Source organism: Typopeltis vanoorti, chromosome 6 (genome assembly GCF_054136105.1).
Source record: "Typopeltis vanoorti isolate ZY-2024b chromosome 6, IOZ_Tvanoo_1.0, whole genome shotgun sequence".
Taxonomy (NCBI): Eukaryota; Metazoa; Arthropoda; class Arachnida; order Uropygi; family Thelyphonidae; genus Typopeltis; species Typopeltis vanoorti.
Window position 1 is genome coordinate 51,880,888 of NC_143554.1, and position 24,247 is coordinate 51,905,134.

At 35.4% G+C, this 24,247-nt stretch overlaps 1 protein-coding gene across 1 annotated transcript; it reads left to right on the forward strand.

Annotated features, from left to right (window-relative positions):
* The first annotated feature begins 614 nt into the window (after positions 1-614).
* Positions 615-11,120, forward strand: LOC150105450 (uncharacterized). Its single transcript, XM_090394824.1, has 3 exons — positions 615-712; positions 4,316-4,982; positions 10,841-11,120. Exons 1-3 carry the CDS (start codon positions 619-621, stop codon positions 10,968-10,970), a joined length of 891 nt encoding a protein of 296 aa, XP_090250950.1. The 5' UTR covers positions 615-618; the 3' UTR covers positions 10,971-11,120.
* The last annotated feature ends 13,127 nt before the right edge of the window (positions 11,121-24,247 follow it).

A 24,247-nucleotide genomic window follows, 5' to 3' on the forward strand; every position in this document is an offset into this window, starting at 1 on the left:
TCATTAAAACATTCCAAACTTTATTCATGTTGCGTTGAGCAGGCATGAAGTAGTGTTTGTTAAAGTTTGCAGCACGAAACCCTCTTATACTGAGCAGTCATATTCGTCTTCTTCCACTTAAAGATAATCAGAAATATTACCCACGGTGAGATTCGAACCCACAGCCTATCGAGAAGAGAAACGGATACGCTATCCAGTCTGCCAATCACGCAGACTTCATAGAACATTGTATCTGCAAATAGGTGTATTAGCTGATCAATAAATGACGTGGCATTGAAAGAAGCTCATTTCAGGAATGTTCTCTGGCCGATTTGCTTGAAATCGGCCATTAGAACATATCCAATTACAGATATAATTGGATATGTTCTAATGGCCTCGTGTTGCTCGCGTAATTCCAAATAACCCAACCTAAGCTAATTATTAAGATTCTTGATAGGAAATCAGGTTGCCGTTGCTCCTCATGACTAATTACTAAACGTACTATATGCAAAGAAGGAAATCGTTTTGAACTGAAATAAATTCAAAATTGATAACATAAGGAAAACTAATACGTTGTTTTCTAATATGTAATACTTTTTCTCGTGCTAGATTTTAAACGCAGACAATATGCCAGATTCAATGTGCTTGCCCAAATCGCAAGTGAATAGTGTGATGGCGCTGATAATAATGATGGTTCTGATGATCACTGCTGTAAGAGGATATTCGAAATCAGGTAGGCTATCCGTAAATATATAAATAGTTTCTGGACTTAATTATTTATTTTTCGTCTCAGTAGATCACAGAGAGAGGATACACTGGAAACTTTATTTTGCCCAGCCAGCTTCTCTTTTCAGTCATAATAAAGCAGTTTTTGAACGTATGAATGAAATTTAAAAAGCGCTCATAAAAAGAGCCTGCAAGGGCCAGACTTCCTTCAAAATTTTAGTTTGAAACAACTACTCAAATATATAGAAATTAAAATTAAAGAACGACGCATTTCAGATAAGAGTGCTGAAAGGCAATAAAAATATACTGGTGCATACCTAAAATATCTGAAAAATTATTATTGTCAAGTTTCTGCTGATTGCGCTTATTAAATCCTATACATATGGAAAAAAGAGTCGAACCAAATGTTTTTCTGCGTCTTCAGTGGCGCAGTTGAAAAAAGCGACTCCTGAGCTAAAAGCCAGGATTGAATCCCATCTAAAGCAGTGGAACTTTATTTAGTCTCTTCAACTTATAGAAGAGGAATTAGTTAAAAACGGGACAGTTTTTTTTTTTTATTCTTCTGGACACGTTGTTCTCCCCCCCCAACCCCCCCCCCCCAAAAAAAAAAAAAAAAAAAACAGGTATGTTAACATGCGCTTAACAGTCATAGCAATCAAAACTGTATGCTGTTAACTCCTATTAAATCGCCATATGAAATTATGACAAGTGCTTATAACATCGTCGAATTTGCTAAGGCAGTGGAACTGCGGAAAAACTCTTCATCCAAACTATTTTCTAGTTCATAATGTTCAAACATATAGAGAGCGTACTAGAGTGATTAGATACTTTGGTCAAGTAATTGTGGTTATGGTTTACACTGCATAGGACAGGCAGGCAGATCTGGAGAGGTATGCCGACCAGAACATTTCAAACACGTTGAGAACGAAAGAAGACACAAATCAGGGCTGGCAGCACATACAACGGAAACAAAACATCAAGTAGCATGGCAACAAATAAAAATGCTGAACACATATTACCGTTTTTTTCTTACGAGCGTTCAAAGAATCAGCTCTGAAATGACGAAACATCTACATGATTTTACATAACGTTTTGTCTTCATTAGTTCACGAGACGCTCGTAATCTGCCAGTAGTAGACAGCAACCGACGAACCAGCAGCCAGCGTAATAGCGCATGCACGCTCTCCATTGTTTAATCTGTTCAAATGGTTCACTACAGTTGTCAATTGTTACAACTTATTTTCTGTTTTTTTTAGTTTATTATTATGTGATATTTTTTGTGGAAAAATACCGGAAAACATATTCCTAGCATTCGAGTTAAACGTATGGTTAAAAAAAAAAAAGAGAGAAAAAAAAAACTAGTTTCAGAGAGAAATTCTCTGCGATATTAACTAAATAAGCTTCAACTACAGTGGGTGATCAAATTATTAGAGCCACAGTGCAAAAAAGGTATTCTGTGAGTTTCGTTAGAAATAAAAACACACTGTCAATGTTTTTACATCAATTTGATTTTATTAAAATTAATCCTCTAATGATATATTTAAAAAAGTAAAGTATGCTTATATAATTAAAGAAAAATGTATATAGAAATAATTATGAGCTCAATATTTGATAACGCCACCTTTTTGCTGCATTTACTCCTTCGATTCTTTTGGACATACTTTCTATGCATTTGGCGCAGTTTAATTTTATTGATTCATTCTTGTGCCGCACATCAATCAAACGCTCTATTAATTGGCGTTTGTTGGTGACAAGTTCCTTGGAAATTTTCCGCTTCATCAGTTCCCAAAGGTTCTAGATGGAGTTGAGGTCCGGTGAATTTCCAGGCCAGTCAAAAACCTTGATATTTTTTTTAATTCGCTAATTTTGTTACTTTTTTTTTTTTTTTTGTCTTATGGCAAGGAGCAGAATCATGCATGAATGTGAAATCGTTATTCGAAAACCACTCCTATACCTGGAGTAGCATCTTGGTCTCCAGTACCTTGATGCATTGATCCTGCTTCACTGTTCAAGCCCAAGTCTTGGATGCGTCGACGAGCTGTCATTGAAAATATCTTAATGCCAGCATCCTGCATCATTTTGGTAAGAACCCTCCGAGGTGTCTTCCTGTTTTCCACGCAAATATCTCTAATTTTTCTTTTGTCCCGTGGAGTGGAAATTTTGTTTCGGCAACATGTCTTCAAACGCTTTGGTGCCAATTCAATATTTGCGTCAATTTATTATTATTATTATTATTATTATTCGGCCCATCGATGCCTATGAAACATTAGCAACGGATGCCATCTTCCTTTGAGAATGTTCCGTCATTACGGAACATTCTCAAAGGAATTTTTTGATTGGAGAAAGATCTTTGGCCTTGCTCATGGTAAAAATACACTCTGTCAAGAAAAGAATGAAAAAAAATCATAAAATAACATAATACAACACTTATAAACCACATACAAATCTTGAAATCAACTATTTACCGTCAAAATATTATAAGAATACTCCAAAAGTAATTAAAACGCTTGAATAAACTCGATAACTTATAAACAAACGCAACTAAATACGATGGCTGTCAAGCAGTGGCTGAGAATCTAAATTATTGTGAGTTATTGTCAACTGTATATTTAAAATGAGTAAACCTAATTATGTAATTAAAAAAATATAAAGAACTCCGTGTAACCAGGTTTTCCTTTTGGTTGAAGTGTAAAATTGTTACTGTAATTTATGGAGGTGGCTCTAATAATATGATCACCACCGTAAGTCCAGAAAATATTTTCTCCCTAATCAAAGAGCACTTGTCATCCTTCGATTAAAATCATATTCCAACATAATTTTGGAAAACTGTGGTGGAAATGAATTGCGATACAACTACAATTCGTTTTCATTTTATTGTTATTTTTTTTTAATACTGAACCGTTCTTTTTCTAGTGATAACAAAATCCTCCCAATGTAACGGTAACTATCTTTACTAAAATGAAAAAAAAAAAAAAAAAAGCAATGGAAAATAATTATTATTTTCGGCAACTCGCAACAAGGTTTCATTGAATTTCTTGCGAGTTTAATATAAGCTCTTTCATGTTTTCTTAGGAACCCCGCATTATTGGGTTTTCGGCATGGTAACTAACCCACTAAAAGAAATCGTTTTCTTTCTGTTGCTGGTGTTTTTTTTTGTTGTTTTTTTTTATTATTTCTCTTTATATATTCAAAAACAGGTACTCCATGTGTTGTACTGCTTGCCAAGTGCGTTACAAGAATGAAAAATTTTTTCCATTCTTATCAATTGTTGTAAATGTTAATGACAGCAAAATCTGAGTTTTCAATGATTGATAATAGAAACTTAAGAACAATAACCTGCTTTCCGGGCAGAAACAGGTGCCTAACCAGATGTTTGTGAGAGGAAAGAAGATTATTTATTCGATAAACTGTTTATTCTTAATACAATTAGTACTGTTATTAGTGGATTAAATATTATACATTAGATAAAATATTTTATAATTACGCATAACTTGAAATATTTATCTCAGACTATCAAATATGCATATTTTTATACGGACTTCTCATTTAATGCTTTCGATATATTGCAGTGAAGCATCGATGGGTTCATAATTATCCTTATATCCCGCAGATATTCCAGAAGAAAGACTCGGTGAGTCTGTAGTGGCTGCCACTCTGAACTTCAGCAATGACCTACCTTCCGCAAGTGGACGAGGCTACGGCCCGTACGGACCCTATGGGCCTTATCCTGGCTTCCTTGCCTGGGAAGATGGTGGTGGTGGTGGTGGTGTCACTCCAGATAAGTGGAAGGTGATTCCGGTGCCTCCTGCTCCCGCACCACCACCGCCGCCACCTCCAGCACCGGCTCCAGCGCCATCTTCGAAAGTTTCCCCCGTCAAAAACAGCGGCACCATTAAAGCGCTCTTGGCTATTAACGCACCGCTGGCTGCTTTAGCTATAATCGGTCCAATCCTGGCCTCCTTTCTGTTTTCTCCTTACATGTCCCCGTTCTCCACCATCTTCGGAGGTTTCGGTCGGAAGCGAAGAAGCATTCTGTACGATCTGAATTCCTACTATCCGTCCAGCATGGACATGAAGCTGCACCTGCAGAAGTTAGACGTGCTACAGAAGTACCTGTCCGAAGCGGGTGGAGAGATTTCCGGGGACGACATAATGATGTCGTATTTACAGTGCAGCGGCTTCACGGAGAGTGACAATCACTGTCTGGAACGCCTCGCGTGCGAATTCGCTGGCCGGAACGAAGAAATGTCTCAAGTGGAGCACGAGGTCACGGCCATGTAAGTAACATTTATTTTTTTTTCTTCTTCTTTTACCCGGCAATGGTGAACCGACATCGACTACACCCATTTTAATGTACGTCCTTTATTTTTTCCTCGCTAGGGATCACATCATTTTTTTTTTTATAATTCCGGAAGTCGTGGTTGTAAATGAATGTCTCCCAGGAGGTTTTTTTCAATTGCATGACCCTTGCGATTCTTTTATGTCCGTTGCTATTCCGTCTCGTATCATTTCGCCTTAATTATTTTGGAAGTCTCCGAAGTCGTAAACGAAATTGATCTCCTTATTCGTGCTTGCAACGGTGTTTCGATTAGATTCACGCTGACAATCGTCACTAGATGGGCATACGTGAAACAAACTAAAACTCCGCGAAATTAAAGTTTTTTTTTTTTTTTTTCTTATATGTGGCTTTTCTTGTAAGGCTTTTACTGTCTCACCTCGTTTCCATGACTTCCTCTCTAAGTCATCATTTATCATCGAACCCAACCTACATTCTTCCCTCTGTCCCGAGTGTGGGCGGTTTCCCATTTATCATGCATTCGTTCTTCCTAAAAGTGCTCTTCATTGAATGCTCATTCTTTAATTACAGGTTCCACTTGGTCGTGCTTTAAAACGTATAGCGAGTCCACATTTCGGTAAATAAATGTCGCTTATGCAGCTTACAAATTCACGGTCAAAAGACAAATCGTCTTTTGAAGGGGAAATTCGTTCAAAATTTGAAATATGTTTTTTTTTTTTTTTTTTTTGGTACTATAAACGAATAGTGATGCATCTTTAACTCTAAGATTCTCTCAGTCTCTATCGATAATGCCCTTTGAGTGGAAAGAACTACCTTTATAAACTTTCAGTTCAGGATGTGTTAACTGATGGTATCATAAGAAGTTTTTGACTGATATTAATTCTAAGAATAACTTAGAATTAATATCAGGGATTACTCGCAAATCTTTTTTTTTTTTCATTTACTGACAGTGCATTGACAGACGAGTCCATGGGACCTGATTTTTCTAAGAGAGGGAATTTAACATCTTTAAATGTTCTGTTAACGAACAATATGCTATCAGTTAATAATAAAAATTCATCAGGAATAAAAAAAACCTTGAGAAAAGACTATTTGGTAAGCAGCCTGCTGTTCTAAGTATAACTTAAAAGTACACATTTTACTATAAATGATAGTTAAGTAAGAAGTCAGCAGTTAAAACTGAAGGATGCATAAGGCAGGTGATGCGATTTGATGTTAAGTCATATATAAAAGTAAAGTTGCACACTAATTCCATTTTTATTTGCTATCTGTAAAAGCACCATTCTTAAGGAAATTTAAACAAATATATGCAAAGGCTCTCATCCATTTAAATAAAACCTTCAAGACTCATTAACCAAATTGATATTGTAACAAATCTGATATCAAAATCAGCAATAAGACAGGAAAAAAGAAAAATAACTTTTCACTCTCAGTACTGAAAAAATATAAAATAACTTATATTCTTTAAGCACGGATTCAATGAAGGGAAGAAAGGTAACAGAACGAGCATGATTAAAACGAAGAGACGGTGGAAAAAAGATAAATTGGGGCTGGGTAGAATTACAACCAAGACGTATTTTGCATTATGAACGAAGAAAGTAAACAGCTAAGACTAGTAAGGGGATGTATGTTCTGATCGGTTTGCAACAAGAAAAAGACCGTTCTTTGCAGAAAGACAAACTATGTTTTTTTTTTGCAAAGAGAAAAATCTGTTGTTGTTTTTTTAATATAATGAAAAACTCGTTTTTTTCCCTTTGTAGAAAGAAAACAGCGTGTTTTTTTCTTTTGTAGAAAGAAAAACCCTATTTTCAGTCTGAAAGCAAAAAAAAAAAAAAAAAAATAATAATCAAATTAGAAACGTAGTAAATAACTTCTGGAAGAAAACTCCAGATAGCAAACGAGTGAAATTTGCATTGAACTATGATAATATACTGCGCAATTCATTCTACAGGAAATTATGATAAGAAGGTTTCTGCAAATCAAAATATGTAAAGATATGGTTAATAGTTATAATTAGTTTACGGCTTATAGGATAATACATGAATTACACAGATCATAAACAACGCTTCTTACTGTATTTTATACGCTTAAGTATGCAGAAATTTAACATATTATGACAGTTCATTTATCATACTTGGCACAAAGTATCCTCCGACGGCCTCCCGTATGAAATATTGTTACATCTGACGTCATAAATCATAGTTTGAAACCTCTTTACGCGATAAGTATCGTGTCAATTTTCATATTCTTCATGGAAATATTAGTGCAACATTATTAGACTGCATTTTAAATTACTGTAGCCTCAATATGTCATTAAATGCTAATAATATTACTCTGATTTGTAGCTGCGGTCATATTTAGACTACTAAATACCAAATAATGCATTGTTCTTCCACGCAACAATGATGGGCAGTCACTGACACTCCAATTATTGACGCAATATCATATAAGGTGTCAAAGCTATTTTGTATGCTAATATTTAATAGTGAAAAATAAAAACTTCGGGAAGGCTTAACGCAATATATCAAATGTAGACATTAAATCATGTACGACCTTTTTATAACTATTACGAACAACAAAAACAAACGGATTTTAAAATAACATGAAACGACTCAAAGAATTTGAAGCAGTGTATTTACTGGAAACGGGAACGTTAATATTTTTCGACATTGGAATTTACAGTTACCGAATAGTAATATTTATTAGTATAAGGAATCAAATATCTAAAGAAATTTGCGAAAAGAAAAATATCTAAAGAAAAACAGGACAACACGTATTTTGCTTATTTCCATAAATAGCTTATGCAATCATTAAAATGAATACTTGACCATTGTCTCTATTAACATACCTAAAAGCGTACATCGCCGTTCATTTTACAATAACTGTCCAAACCATTTATATAAATTATCATTAAAGACAACTGCATGCTAATTCGTACAGATAGATTTAACTAAACTGAACGTGAAGCATTATCCAGACGTATACATATCCCTATGCACTATACAGTATTGTAGTGTGGATTCTCCCAATTTTCCTCATCCTTAGGACCGGTTGAGCTCCAATGGGGGATTGAAGCATGCATTTTTGACTGTAGATCCGTGCGTGTGTGTGTGTGTGTGTGTGTTCACAGGCCGGTTTGCCTGTTCTGAGGGACGAAAAAACCCCTCTATCTCCATATGAGACCGGCTAACTCACCTGTAGTTCGAAAGAAACCACACAAAGGTTCCTCACGTCATGGACGGGTATCGAACCCAGGTCTTTCCGAGCAAAGGGCTTCGTCTATACCGACTGCGCTACGGAGACTTTACTACCGTACGCTCTAAACAGAATTATGCAGTGAATAGGGGTTGAACAACAGAAGGACATCGCTACAAAGGGTTCGTTACCACAGGATTCTCAGAACACAGCGATAAACCAGAGGCACTTTAGGAACATTTTGGTTCTAAAGGAAGCACTTTAGAACTAAAACACATGTCTGGAGAAAACAGAAACGTCGTTTATTCGATCACACTTCGAGAGATGAAACCTTAAAGCAGCATTGAGCACTACAAGGAATCCTTGCTTATTGGAGGCCTGAAGTGGCTTGAAAGAGTTCCATCTTTAGTTTCTAAAGCAGAGTTGCCGGACTATGTTAAAATACCAAAAATAAAAGTAATAAAAAAAATAAAAAAATCAATCCTTAGCCCACCCAAAGTACGAATGTACTATAGGTGGGAACTACATACAAAAAATCATCATTAACATTAGTCCCGGCGAAATTCTCTCTCTTTCTCACCGATATACACCAAGTAATTTATTACGATAAAACGCACAGTAACAGAGGTTATTCACCCTATGGTACAACTAGCACTGTATGGACAGAAAAACAGAAGAGAAAGAATAAACTTGTTAAGATTGGCTTTGAAGACGTGTTCTCTTTAATGAGGCTGTTCCGAAGAAAACAGTAAAAGAAATTAGCAAAGAGGAAGAAAATTTCTGTCTAAAATTTTTGATGTTGAACTGTAAACGGGCTAATGAGTAGCGGCTCATCGTGTCTTGAGAAGATTCAAAGAAAGAGAGAATTACTTATGTCTATTATTGTAATTAATAGTAACTATGGAAATATCTACAGAAAATGCAGGTAGCAGAAGAACGTCTGTGTGGAATACAATTGGTGGGAGAAAAATCATTAATCGACCGATCTACTTGATCTTTTCTGTACTCATCGAGTACTTTCAGGGAGCTCTTAGGAGCGCGAGAACAGTATTAAATGGTTGGACAGGTTTTTGATTTGCATAGATTTTAACTGTTGCTCAGTAAAGAAAAAAAAACACCAAGGTTTTTTTATACTATGAACCGATATTTGTAATATATTATGCTAAGAGAAATCGGAAGTTAGATTAACCTCAAGGAAATAAATTTTGAATTGTCTGAAGCGCTGAATGCTTTCAAGATAAGGAAGAAATTGTTATTTCTCTTTCTGTCTTTCTCTCTGAGAGAAAGCTAGCAATCCAGTTGCAAAAGTCAGAAGACAAGAACAGCCGCTTGAGTTTTTTTCCCAAACTTGTCCATTGAATCTGTCTAAAGTAGATGACGGAATCCATACAATCATTGATTTATTATTTGAGAAGTTTCTAGGTAGTGCAGAAATTGGCTGTCAATATATGAACAAATGTCAGCTTCGATATGAAAAATCCGATGACTAGTGAATGAAAATGCAGAAATCTGAGTTTGTGTTAGTAAAAGTACACGTGGTTTTGCAGATTAGAAACAGAAATGGGGGAAAAAATGTTTTTCGCATGTGACCTATAGGGACCAAAACTATGTACATATTTGTAAAGTGAATCTGGAAGTTTTCGTGTTTTTTATTTTTTTTTTCCCCATCTGTAATCTTTTCCTCTTTGCCTGACTCATTATACGTGTTTCAGGTAAGCTGAAATCGGGAGAGACTTGGCATATGCATTGGTGATCGTTTCATCGAAGCCACTGTGTGGCTTCCTCCACCTACCCTTATCAGAACAGTGGTAGTAAGGTATTTGTTGACTGATCTGGAAGGTTTCTAAAATGCCATCGGGTTTGGTCCACATGCTCATCCATAGTCCGATTTCTAAAATTACCTTTTCAAATCTATTTCCTTGAAAATTAAAAATGTTGGTCACTCCATACGTCCAATGAAATTATTTTTAATTATTTCACCTATATTCTTCTGCTGTGCCAAACAGTTATTTAAACAGAAGTTCAAAAATATTAGTACAGTATAAAACCTAAAGATTTCAGCAGTAAAGGAATTTTGCAGAGTTGAAACCTTTCGGCAAAATTTACTCGCACAAAGCGAACCACTTGTGTTATTTGTAGACTTTAGTCAAGACAATTCATTCTTATTGTTAAAGTAATTAAAGCAAATATGGCTAGATGAAATATTGATTTCTTTCTTAAAATAACTAACGAAACCAATTTCCTGTTTTTTATTCTTAAGATGGCACCTTTGGACACGCGAATTGGATGTCTCTTGGGGGAGGGGGGGGGCTTCGTCTCATTTAATTTGACTTTTATTGTAGTTCCCCCCTCTTAGGGGAAAGCTACAGTATTACGATACAATTAAGTATAGGGGAAAAATCATCCTCCGTCTTGGGAAGGGGGGGGATTTCTCCCCTCCTAGTTTTCTCCTAGTTTCCCGCTTGGGGAAAAATCTATAAAATCTATACTTAATAAGTTAATAAATTAATATAATTTATTAAATATTTGATTTCTTATTATTTCTTCATTTATTGGATATTGCTGCTAACGAATACTGCAGAAATATATGTTGATATGCTAATTTCACAGATCTTCTTCTCATGTTTTGTCTTTCATTTTCAGGACTGTGTACAGCGTCATGAACAACGGAAAGGTCACCAACAGTCTCAAACAACGCATGAGGAAAGCTGCACAATTTGGCACTCAACAACCTGACAAGTGTCCACTTTACTATTGTGAAAAAGTGGAGTAGATGAGCGTGTACACTCCACCCCCCCTCCCACCTCTTGCGCGCATGTAACATTCATCTCTGCACGAGCACATACATATTCCCTGTGAGGCTAAAAACAAATTACTTGAGCTGCCTTCTCTGGAGTATACGACTGTAACTAATTTACTTTTTCAACCGATCAATAATATTTGTTATACAGAGAATAAAAGTCACCCAACTTGAATTTAAGAAGAGACATCGGAGTAAGATGAATTGGCAATCTTTTTTTGAAGACAAACTACCTTTCATATAAAACACACTAATCACACGTGTAGACCTTTCTTCATCACCTAAAAATTGGGATAAAATCAACTGACACCGCACAACATAATTTGCCATTATTATTTATTCATTTCCTCGAATTTATTTAAAGCACGATACTTCCTGTAATGGCACCACTGACATGAATCGATTCTCCGTACAGGGGAACTTATTATGAGTATCGCCGACAACATTCGAGGATAACGACACTCTCTTATACTCTTCCACAATCGACTGATTTCGGCCCGAGCTGTCCTCTAATAGTCTCATCATGAAATTCATTCCACTGAGTGACGTCGCAAGTGTATTCTATAGGCCACGAAGAGCAATCTAATTGCGATGTCGACATCCCTCCATTGTAGAAGGATATACAGTTCCTCTTCTTATTCTTGGAGTAAGCTATGGAGGAACGGAACACCTTCTTACTACTACTGAGAAGAATGCTAAAAGTACTCATTCTTAGTAATAAGAATTTTAATACAGATTTTATAAATGCAGAATGATTCTGTATTTGGTTTGCTCTCTATGACATAAAATAATTAGCGAAATTAATCATTATGATATTATCGCATGGTTAATTTCCTGGAAAAGATAAGCAGCATGATAGTTGAGAGTTTTTTAACAACCAATTCACAACCGTAATCATAACTATCGACAGACGGAAGATATAATAATATTATAATACCGCAATGAGCATGCATAGCTGATATCAGCGACACACCAAAAATGAGCGCAGTTTAATATAATGGAAATGTTCGATATAATCTGCATTATTTTTATAAAAATTAAACCAAACGACGATTAAATCTTCCACGCTTTTCAACAATAGGATATTGTACACATAGCATGCATTAATTATTTCCTCATTGTTTCAAATATGACTACAATATCGATATTTTGTTAGCCATATAAATCACGTTTATTCTCTTAACCTCGGTCTTCAAAAAAAGAAAATGAAAAAAAAAAAAAAAATATATATATATATAATATATATGTGTGTGTGTAGAAAATTTTTTACCTTGGGTATAATATACGTTAAAGATACCAAGCTATTTTAAACCTGGTTTTAATACAGTTACCAAGTAAACAAACAGACAAGTAAGTCAAGTTTGCGCCTGCAAGTAGTGCAAGTCTGAGTGACCCGTACGTAGTGCAAGTCAAAGGCAACTCGTGGTAAAGATGGAATATGCTCTGATCACTATTCTTAATATTTACCCTTAATGCAAAGCACAACTGCTGGAGGAGATGTATGATGCTATGCATTAAAGGCAAGGAGCCACTACCCAGGTCGGTAGTGGCTCCTTGCCTTTAATGCATTTCGATCTTTATCGAGGCCTCATCAGTGGGAGCCAGGCTTAGAAACACCAAGGTTTAAGTAATACAGAGCTTATAAGTATTTTACCAAAGCAAGTTACCAAAAGGTGCTTTGACCTTATTTAATAAAAATCTCAGGATGAGAGATAGATGTAGAAAGTTTTTTACCTTGGGTATAATATGTGTTAATGATACCAAGCTATTTTAAACCTGGTTTTACTCCATTTCCCAAGTAAGCAAACAGACAAATAAGTCAAGTTTGCGCCTGCAAGTAGTGCAAGTCTGGGTGACCCCGCACGTAGTGCAAGTCTGGATGACCCCGCACGTAGTGCAAGTCTTAGGCAACTCGTGGTAAAGGTGGAATAAGCTCTGATCACTAATCTCTGTATTACTTAAACCTTGGTATTTCTAAGCCTGTCTCCCACTGATGAGACCTCAATAAAGGTCGAAACCGGTCTGGATAGTGGCCCTTTGCCTTTAATGCATAGCATCATACATCTCCTCAAGGAGATGGGCTTTGCATTAAGGGTAAATATTAAGAATAGTAACCAGAGCTTATTTCACCTTTACCACGTGTTCCCTAAGACTTGTACTATGTGCAGGTCACCCAGACTTGCACTACGTGCAGGCGCAAACTTGACTTATTTGTCTGTTTGCTGTTTGCTTACTTGGTATCTTTAACACGCTCTGTATATATATATATATATATATATATATACAGAGTATCTGTATATATATATATATATATATATATATATATATATATATATATATATATATATATATATATATATATATATATATATATATATACAGGGTGTTCGGGATAAATTTGACAGTTTCGTAAGGAAAAAGAAAATCTTCTTTGTATCTATTAAATTTAATGAATTGACAAAAAAACATTACAGGCAGAGTTAATTACAAAACTATCAACAAGATTTACTCAAAATAACCACCATTAGCATTGATCACAGCTTCAATTCTGCTTCGGAACCTCGAACAAGCTGATGCTACAGTCTCCCTGGGAAGGGCCGCAAAAACTGTTTTAATTTTATCCATTAACTGGGCTTTTGTATTACTGGAAGTGCGATTGGTGTCTTTTTCAACTGCGCCCCATACAAAATAATCCATGGGGTTAAGGTCTGGGGAGTTTGGAGGCCAAACATTTGGACTGGTGAAGTCGTAGAAATTTTCAGACAACCATTTTTGACTTTTCCCAGAGGTGTGGCAAGGGGCCGAATCCTGCTGCCATACATACGGCCTACCATTGGCTACCCTTGTTATCCAGGGCTTGACTACAGTTAGCAACTCCACGAACAAAGCCCGAATTCCAATGTCAGGGTTCTTCAACACCTGTTCCTGCAGATTTGCGAGGAATTCTGCTGTACGAACGCAATCAGATCGTCTGCTAGGGATCTTTCTTCTTGCTACATCCTCGTAGTCACCATTGCAAGTCTCTAGTTCATGCCTGATTGTTTTTACTGTATTCAGGGAGCATTGGGCAGCAGTCGTAATATCCTTATTTGGATGGCGGGCACGAATCATCATGATACAAGTTATTCTCTTCCATGATTCAGGTGGGTTCCAGCTATCCATCCTTTCTGACATCTTGTATGTGAATGAAGAAGGGTCCAAACTTTTAAATGAAGAGAAGTGTGTGTTAATACATGTAACTTACGGAAAAATATAATTAATTATAAATATGTCAAATTTATCCCGAACACCCTGTATATATATATATATATATATATATATACAGAGCGTGAAAGAATGAAAAAATATGCCGCCGAAAGACAGAAGTCATAAATTATGTCATACTGGAGCAATATTCACATTTGATGCAGCTCGAGTGCACCATTTATTAGAAATAACACAAACTCGTATTTCATTGTACATCGAAAAGCAATGCCTTATATTGTAATTAACAATCACATAATAAATAAATAAATAATTCTGCTTAGGTAGTGATTATTAATAGTTAGTCAGCTATCCCCCGAATTTCGTATATAAATCATTATTCAAGCAAAATATAAATACTGTGGACATTTGACTACCTGTTTAAAATAGGATTAGCAGCTTTGCGGATGAAAAGTAGAGCAGATTTCAAAAGAAAAACTAATTATATATGAAAAAAAGTTGAACATATGAACTTAGGAATGCGCGACAACTATTATTATTATTATTATTATTATTATTATTATATGACACCTTCAACTAATTTAAGGACTCATCGCAGAAGGGCACTCTACACTACTCAACCCACCATCTACTCTATTCTACTTAATCCACCATTTTACATACTGCATAATTTATTATCGACACTACGCCATCTACCGACCACAAGGCATAATCAATATAATTATTATACAAGAAAAAAAAAAATTCATTCAGATGAATTACAAATATCTGTGAAAATAATTTACTTATGTTTGGTGAGTAGACGAACCAGCAACTGAAAAGCATATTTTTCCACTTTCTGAAATATACTTCTTTTTTTTTATTTGCAAAAAAATTAAAATGTTTAACATCATTATCACATTTTTCGATCACTTAAATTTCACTTTAGCAGTAAACCATTGACACTCTCTGACTTTTGATCATTCGGAAAGATTTTGATATCCTTCTTAACTAAATATTTTAATTATGAAAGATATCAATTTTTTTTTCTCTAAAAAAAAAAAAAGAAATACGAAAGGCTTTCAGATAGCATTTCAAAAATGTTTTATTTGTAATACATTGTAACTCGTATTAATGAAGCGAACACTGCGTCATCTGAAATCATTTTAGTTTCATACTTCAAACTTTGTTTGCCTTAAGTGGCTAATAAATGAGAATCCATCCGGATTTAAAAAAAAATAAAAAAATAGTTAGCACAGCCAAGATGAAACATTTTCAGGTTCTTTCTGCAAATAAAAGTTTTCGGTCTTCATCGAAACGCTGTTAAAAACAATATTTGTATTTATTTAAATAATAAATATCCAACATTATTTAAATAATGGATATTTTATTATTAAGTATTCATTATTTAAAAATAATGGGTATTTAATCTCTTTTCGGAAAGCGACAATTACCATCTTGTGAAATCACTGAGTAATCTGCGATTAATGTCTACAAAATCATAAAATTATTGCCGCTTTTTTCATTCGAGTTATTTCTTTTAACCACGCTCTCAGTTCAGTAAATCTACGTGCTGAACGCATGTAGGCTTTTTTTTTTATGATCAGAGAAGATACGAATATTATTCCTGATTTTTTTTTGTAAAATTTAAATTAATAGTAATAAATTTTTCATTAAGTAAGCATAATATTCCCATGTTTACAACACATCATTATTCATTCATCCGAAGAAAAAAAAAATGAGAGTGGATTATAATATATTTTCAAGTCAGACAAATATCCCCTAACCAACAGCATGTCCGATGTATATGGGACATTCTGGAAAGGCTGAAGGAGCAACAAAGACAACAAGAGCAACCTCCGGCTTCCATCTGTAGATTCTGAATATTGCTGAATACCAAAGTTTTTGAAGAAGAGGATACAGAAGTGAGGTGTCTGTGCCAGGACACTTCGGTCAAAGACCAAAACTGTTAAATCTGATCTTTCCTGGAGATCTGAGTATCATCCAAAATATGCACGCTCATATACAATACATTTACTCATTCGCAGAACCTCCCATACCACACAGAACTTTTTGGCGATGTACTCACCACGAAATATGATTAGAAAGAGGAGCATTTTAACAACTTTTCAACTCAAGACGGGTAATTGATCTCATGTAGAGGCCAGAGTTGTCTCTCGCAATTACGGGTTTCCCCGCTTTTCCCCAGAGAAATGGAACACTCGTAACTTCGAGACTCAATACAGGCTAACGGGGAAGAGTGATTTATATCTATTAAAGGCCAACTTGCCTGTCTGACAGAGATAAAAAAAAAAACAACAAAAAAAAAACGGTGATTTCTAAGTAAAAAAAAATCTTAACAGCTCCTTATGAGACCACCTTATTCACCTTTAACTAAAAAGCTCTTATTCAAGAGTTTTTTGAGACAAAAATGCACTCTGTCACTTCCAGACAGAATGCCTCCACACGGTCGTGAGAATAAAGCATTTGACCTTCACTTGGAAAAACGTGGGTTCAAATTCCATCTAAGACACATTCTGTCTTGAAGTGGCTTAATGCATCTTTTACGAGAATCCTACCTAAGAAAGTAAGCATATCGTACATTTAATCTACCATGAGTGGGCTAAATATTAGATAATCCGGAAACCTGTTCCAGAGAAAAAACTTGGATTTTTTTTTTTCAAGTCACTTCAGGCAATGAAATTAATCTCCGCCTAAAGACTAAGAAACGTCTTTGTTTGAAGAAAGCCTGAAATGATCTAACAAAGTTTTGAGTACCAGTAAAAGTACTAATTCATGAAAAAAAAGCACTCGTTTTACCAATTTTATTTAAAAAAAGAAAATAAGAAAGAAGAAGGATGCTACGACATAGGCTTACTGAATGCAGGTACAAGAAACGACAGAACAAGTAAGCCGGCAAACAAAAATAGGCACATTGTTATTCGCAGATGATCAGACAGTATTAGTTTATAAGTTCGGCTTCTGATGATTCAGATCAGATGGTGCAAAAATCTCTTTCATAATTAAAAGTACTTTACATTTGTGGGTGAAATTACCTTGCAAGATAAAAATACTCTGGGGGGGGGGGGAAACGATTGCTACTTGACCTTGTTAATCAAATATCAAAAAGTCAGTGTGTACGAAATAAGCGATGCTTTATTCACATTACGATGCACTTAAGTCAAGGAATGCATATGCATTTAGCGACAAAACCAAATACTGTAAGCTAGAACCGAAAAACGTAGTGTCCAATATAATAAATACTGAGAATAGTTTCGAAACGGAATATCTAGCTGCGAAGATTATGCTTGAAAGTTACACAAATGTCACAAAACGAGTTTAAAAACCGTGACTTGCCAGCTAATATTTCGTCTGTATCAACAGCCAACATCAGAGCTAAGAAACTAACCATGCAAAAGGAAGACGCCATTGAAATTAAATCATACTTTTGTGTCTGACGAGTACCACGTGTAACTTTTTTGTTAGGAAATTACTGTTTAATAATTAGTTTCCCACAACGTTTCCGTGTACATCTTCAGATTAAAATGAAAATAGAAAAAAAAATATATTCACAGACAGATTCCTGAATTAACTGTCATTATTCAAATTAAAGTTGAATTTGATGTATCACGCGTCTGACATCTCGTAACGAGATGTTAGACGCGTGGCTCATTGTTGCAATATGCTGTATAGTTTCTCTCATAACCTAATTCATTAATATGCAGGTCTTTTATGTATGATATCCATGGTTGATTTGAGATGAGACCTTGGTTTGGTTACATTGAGCAGGACATCGTATTATTTCGCTTGCTTCTTTAAATTTACGCACATAGCTGTTGAGTTCTATGCATGGTATTTGTTATGTTAGAGAAGGGGGGGGGGACGATCTGGGGAAATCCGTCAAAGAGAGCATGCCAAAGACGTGTAGAAAAATCGGACACATAAATCAGGATTGGCATTTTCACACCACTAAATAAAAACATTCAACAATTATGTTCATAAATTAAAAGGAATGAGGGAAATGATACGATGATCAATGAAATAAAAACTAACAACAATATTTTCTGAGAAAGATTCTTGTTAGCTTAACGCCGAGGAAGCTAAGACAAACCTCTCTTCTTGGATCTTCTCATAACTGCGTAAATTCTTCATCGGTTTGCCTGATTTTCGATGTTTTAGAATTATGAGACTAGTTATAAGTCAAAATTCTTGCATCTTTGTAGGATACAAACCCTGAGCGATGAAGAATTATTGACAGGAGTTTATAAATCGATTTAAACAGAGTTAAATAAATGATTTTTTTTTTTTTTTTTAAATTTTGGCATTTTCCAGAAATTGCGTGTTGGAGCACAGAGTTTCAGAAATAGTCTTTTAATGGCTATTATTTTAAATGAGTTTCATGAAATGTTATAAGGGTGATGTTCGCAAAAGACGGGGACAATTATTTGGGGGTTCTTTGTTCAGTACGAATCTCGGGTTTGATATTAAGTTGTTTGACGAAAACTGCGATCAAGACGATTTAGGACATTCCACTGTTCAGACATCAATGGGATATGGATCGGATTCTTTGCATTCGATTAATCCTAACTTAGTCCATAGTCATTTACATCTAACTTATGAGCAACCTCGGACGGTATTTTATCAGGAATCCGCAATGTCATTAGGAGGGCAATAAAAAACATACTGACGGAGTATTGAGTTGTTTAGAATATCATCCGGGCAATCTAAAGCTCGCTCCAAACACTTACTTATAGCAAAGTGTTTGGAGCTAGTTTCAAATTTCGATTGGAAAAGTGAAAGAAAATGTCCAAAAAGATTCAAAAAGTTCTCACTGGACACTGTTAGACTTGGCAAAAGCCCATTCAGTTTGTTTCTTGGAAGAGAAGACCTATATGTAGTGTGAACTGTTTAAGAGAGAGGAAACATCATGAATACTAAATAATATCAAATGTTTCGATTTCCCGTCCCTGAATGAGTCGATGAGGGAGTTGACTGTGTTAAACATACTGTAAAAACGGACTTGATCATTGACGAAGTTGGACTGCAAGAGAAATTTCTTCATCTCATCTCATCTTCCTTTTCCCCTCTTTTTTCACAGGATAAGGTAGTCAACCGTACGCCCCTGTGTATCCTATGTCCGTAGCGTTGAGTTCTCAAGGCCGGTTTGCCTGCTTTGCGGGATGAAAAACCCAAGGATAAACTGGGGGGAAATCTCTACTGTCCACGCCCAAGACCGGCTAACTTGGCTATGGGTGAGGAAGATCCTTCAGTTCCTCACGTCACCGACGGGAATCGAACCTAGGACACTCCTTCCCCAGGTATATGGTTGCAAAGAGCACAGCTACTCGGCTAACCGCGCCGACGAGAAATTTCTTAAAGAAAGAAATTCAGAAAAGTTCTGAATATTTTGCTCAGTCAAGAGAGAAGGCCGTAAATATAATTTTTAGCGAACGAAATTGAGTCTTTTCACTTCAAACCAGCTCTGAAATATATCGACGTTCAAACAAATATAGGTGCTACCTTCATGACGGAAATAACAAGAGGAATAGCTGGGAAACATGAGGGGAATGTCGGTTCAGAGGCTGGGTAAGAGTGATTTTTGAAGATTGGAGGCAAAAATGAAGTTCGCCGACGTTGGGATAATAAAGAATGTTTAACTGAGGTGTGTTCGAAAGAATTATGACGTCATGGAATAGTCAGTGCTAACCAATGATGATTTCTGGCAAGTTTTCCGATGCAACTCTTTCATCATTTCTGTTTTATGGATTTAATGTTCGTTCGTAGTCAATATTTATTTATCCCGTTGTTTTATACTAAAATCCGCACTTTTATTAGTGTGTGTGTTCTAAAATAGATCCTCAAGATTTTAACATAAATACTTAATAAGAAAATTATAAATGAAAAATAGTTAACTTTTTTAAAAAATAATCTTTTATTAAGGATGCAATGTTAACTTCTTCTCTACTCGAAAAAAAAAAAAAACTTTTGCTAACGAAATACTAATTTAAATGAAAATTGTATTTCAGGTGAACTTGGGAGACAGGAGGTACCTTTCTTTATGGTACCTTTCATAAATACTTAATGGCTGAAATAATACACTAAAACTTTGAGGAAGGATTATTCAACACAGACAGATTACAAAAAAAAAAATCGTTTGGATCCTTCGTGATACTTCTTTCACCCAACATCCCAAAAGAGATTATGGGTAGTTACTGATTAATTCGCTTAAAGTTTTCTATTACTTTTCCTGTGGGCAAGTTTTGCATTATACATATTTTTTCGTCGGCATCCATTCCTTATGCAACATTTTATTCGCTTTTAAAATATATTTCATGAATATTTCATTTTTACTTCAAAATTCCTATCAGAAATCAGAAAATCCTATTAAATTCTAGATAGATTATTACGTTGACTCGCAAACGTGCAAAATTCTACGCGAGCACGCGTGTGCATAGCTATTTTAGTGCCAACAATAGAATTCCAAATAATCCAAATTAGTTATTGCTTAGGTGCATAAAAAACGATATAAAGTTACAATAAAAGTTATTTATTCAACTTTCATAAAGTGGATGGTTAATTTATCACAAAAAAAAATCGTTTTTAAAAAGTGTTTTTGGCAATAAAAGAATAACTATTGAAAATAAAGTTTATATAACATACCCGTAATCTCATTAACAGGCAAAAATATCGTACATTGCATAGCAAATGGCGAAGCGCACATGTTAGATTTTGTAGTATAAATGTAGCCTACTTGTAAGAGTGGCACATTAGGTTATCACACTGAAAGTTACACAAAATTACAGTTAATCAAAGACCAGATAAACGAGAGTTTATTTATTTACTTGCGCGAATGATTTCCATTATCAATTACGTATTATATTCTCAATACACCTGAAATATGTTGAATAATCTTCTGCAATAATTACAACATTTTCAGTGATGATTGCAAAAAGTAAAAAAAAAAAAAAAAGCTTTTGTTATTTATCCAAACTCAATTTTATAATCCCAACAGAGACCGCTTCTTTTCAGGTTCTTGAGAACGTCAAAAGAACGTCCAGAGATTGTAGATTCGCCTAAATCAATTTATGTACTCGTGCAGCCATCTAGTGGCGTTATATTAAACGAAGAAAGTTGATCGAGAAATCAAAATAGGTAAATCGGCTATTGTAAACGACACATGCCACCTGCTATTATACAAAATATCGCTTTGGATGTGGGAATATGGAACTTTTGTGAACCCTTGGAAATTGGAAGTAAAAAACTTCAAAATACTGAGCTTTATTTGTGAATGGGATATTAATTTAACGGAAGACAGATATCAGTGTTTTGGTCAGTATAGATGTGCAGATGCGTGCAACAACCTTATCTGGTAAATAAATAACTAAATAAGAAACATTCATCCACGTATACAAACTCAGAATGAAACAGAGATACAACGTTTCTATTACAATTCCAAGACACGCCTTTTAGCATGTTTCAGTACACCTGCGACATTGCCTATCAAAGCACTGAATTCCGGTTTTACTGAACAACTGTCTTTTCTCTTCGTGTTTCTACTTTTTCATGCGTTTTAAATCAGACAACGCGCACTTCCAAGACTCCCTCCTCTGTGTGTCTTACTTCATCCGAAACGGTCAGTGGAGTCGTGTTCAAGCAAACCAACAATTAGACCTTCTTGAGTGGCGAAACGTGGGTTATATAGTTCGGCTGGTAACAGCGGGAGCTCTTTATCTCACGGTCTTACAGCGTTCCCATCGGAAGGTGAGTACGATTACCACTAAGCTGGATTCTTTACTGAAGTACATTTCTGTAAATAATAAACTAACGATGTGATTGGCATTTATATTGGTGTGTGAGTGCATCTGGAATGTACAGCGTAAAACTCAAAACCACTCCGACCAACGAGTACGGTCCTTAGGGCGTTATGAGGGAACTCTTGAACTTTTCATTAACTTTCTAAATATTAATGAAAATGTCGAACAAACGATATTGTTCCGTTTTGGAAATTCATTGCTCATTTATCGGAAGGTCGATATCTAGGCTGTAAGGAAAGATAAAGACCTTGGCTCAGGCTAAACAAAAGTATCCATAAATTTAGTTCCTTTTGGCATAATTTATTACTTCGTTTATGTAATAGGGGTGTGTTTTGTACTGTTTTTATATAATGCTGACGTATTTTCGAAGAATATTAACAGTTCGCGTTTGTGATGTTCATCTCTTTTTTTTTACAATAAAATTTTTATTCCTTAAGTTGTTTTCAGTTAGTTAGATAGGGCCCGATAGACGTGAGCGAACTCGTGTGATACAAACCACTCTCTATCAACAACCAGTCACAGCTAATTCAGAAAGCAGACTAGCAGTATTCAGTCTGCTAGTTATAAATGTTGCAAATGCATTTCACAATCAGTTACAGTTTTTATAAATTTGGAAGTTTTGGAAGTGCATTTGGAAATCTGGAAGTACTTCCTCATTTCCAAATTTGGAAATGAGGAAGTACCCAAGAATGATCTTTCTGTTTCCTTTTATTACGCGCTTTTTACAGAATAACTTTGATGTTTCAGGATTTCAAAACAACTTGAAGATGACGTCCATTACCTGTATAGTGACGATGTTGTCTGTATTCTGCTGTTTATCCGTGCATGGCATGCAAAATGAAAAAAGAAAGAGTACCTTCGTTAAGAAAATGTCAGGTAAGAATGCAGTTGTTTTTACAGTTATTTTATAGCGAGTTCTCTTTACTGTTAGAAATAGAAAATTAGTAATAGGTGAAATACGAAATCTTTCGTTGTAGAGAGAGAGAGAGAGAAAGAGAGAGGGGGGAGGGGGAGGGGAGGGAGGGAGGGAGAGAGGGGGGGAGGGGGAGAGAGAGAGAGATTTAAACCTACAAGTAGCAAGCAATTACATGGCATCATTTTCTTAGAACAGAAACTAATGCTCATTACAATGACAAAGAAGCTCTGCTAAAGTAATCTTATTAATGAAAAGTAGTTAATCCTGGCGTTTCTTGTATAGGAGTATTTTTACGGAGTTTTGGTCCCATTGACAAACTTAGTAAGTGGGTGTATTGTACGGTTGCAATTACTTGCTAATTGGGAACCGAACGACAGGAAGTTTTTGAACGGATAACAGTAAAATGCTAACAACGACTCGCGTGTGTATGATCAATGGAATATTAATTAATAGGAGTGATTAATTAAAGGTGCCCGGGTGTTTTCGAATAAAGTAAAGATGTTGGGTTTGACCAAGTGTAAATTAATTATATCCGGGAAGTCAACACGAGGGGTGCGTTACCTTTCGCCGTAGTAGTAGTACTGATTAATTAGGTGAAAAGAATCGCATGCACAGCGCATAGATAATAGTAGCCAGACCGGGGGGGGGGGGTCACAATGACGTCAAAAAGAAGCGGACTTTCAACTAATCTCATCTGATCAATGGCAGCTACAACGATCCAGCGCTTCTTAATTTTGCTCTGCTACATAGGCGCCACCTGTAAACTAACTCTCAGGCGATACCGTCTTTTGTATAAGATTCCTTGCCCAGTTCTCTCGACGTACCGTAATTTGTAAGGATAGCGGAGTTCATTAAAACGAATTAACTGGTGGAAGACAAAGTTCGTAATGATTTTTTTTCTTTCTTTCGAACAGTTGCATACTTGTAGCATTAGACTTATATAAGAAAAGATAAAGTTACTATAAATGTGTAAAACAATAATGCATAGCGATTGTGCAGTATATATAACTTATGTAGGTGGTGAAAGCAAAAAACATACGTGCTACATATTAGGTAGGAAGGGAAAAAAGATCTGTTTACTTGAAATTTATATTTAGTTATCTGTAGGCCTAGATTGGACTACTATCCATTATAAACTTATTATATGATGGTATATTACACATGAAGTTGTTATTTTGATTTATTATTAACGAATCATGAGGAAGTTACTCTATAAGTGGCTTCCTCGTGATTCATTACAAAAGCTAAAAAAAAAATTGAAAAATATACTCTGCATGCGTAAAACAGAGCGATTACAAATGGGACAATAAGGATAGCAGAGGACAAACTTGATAAAA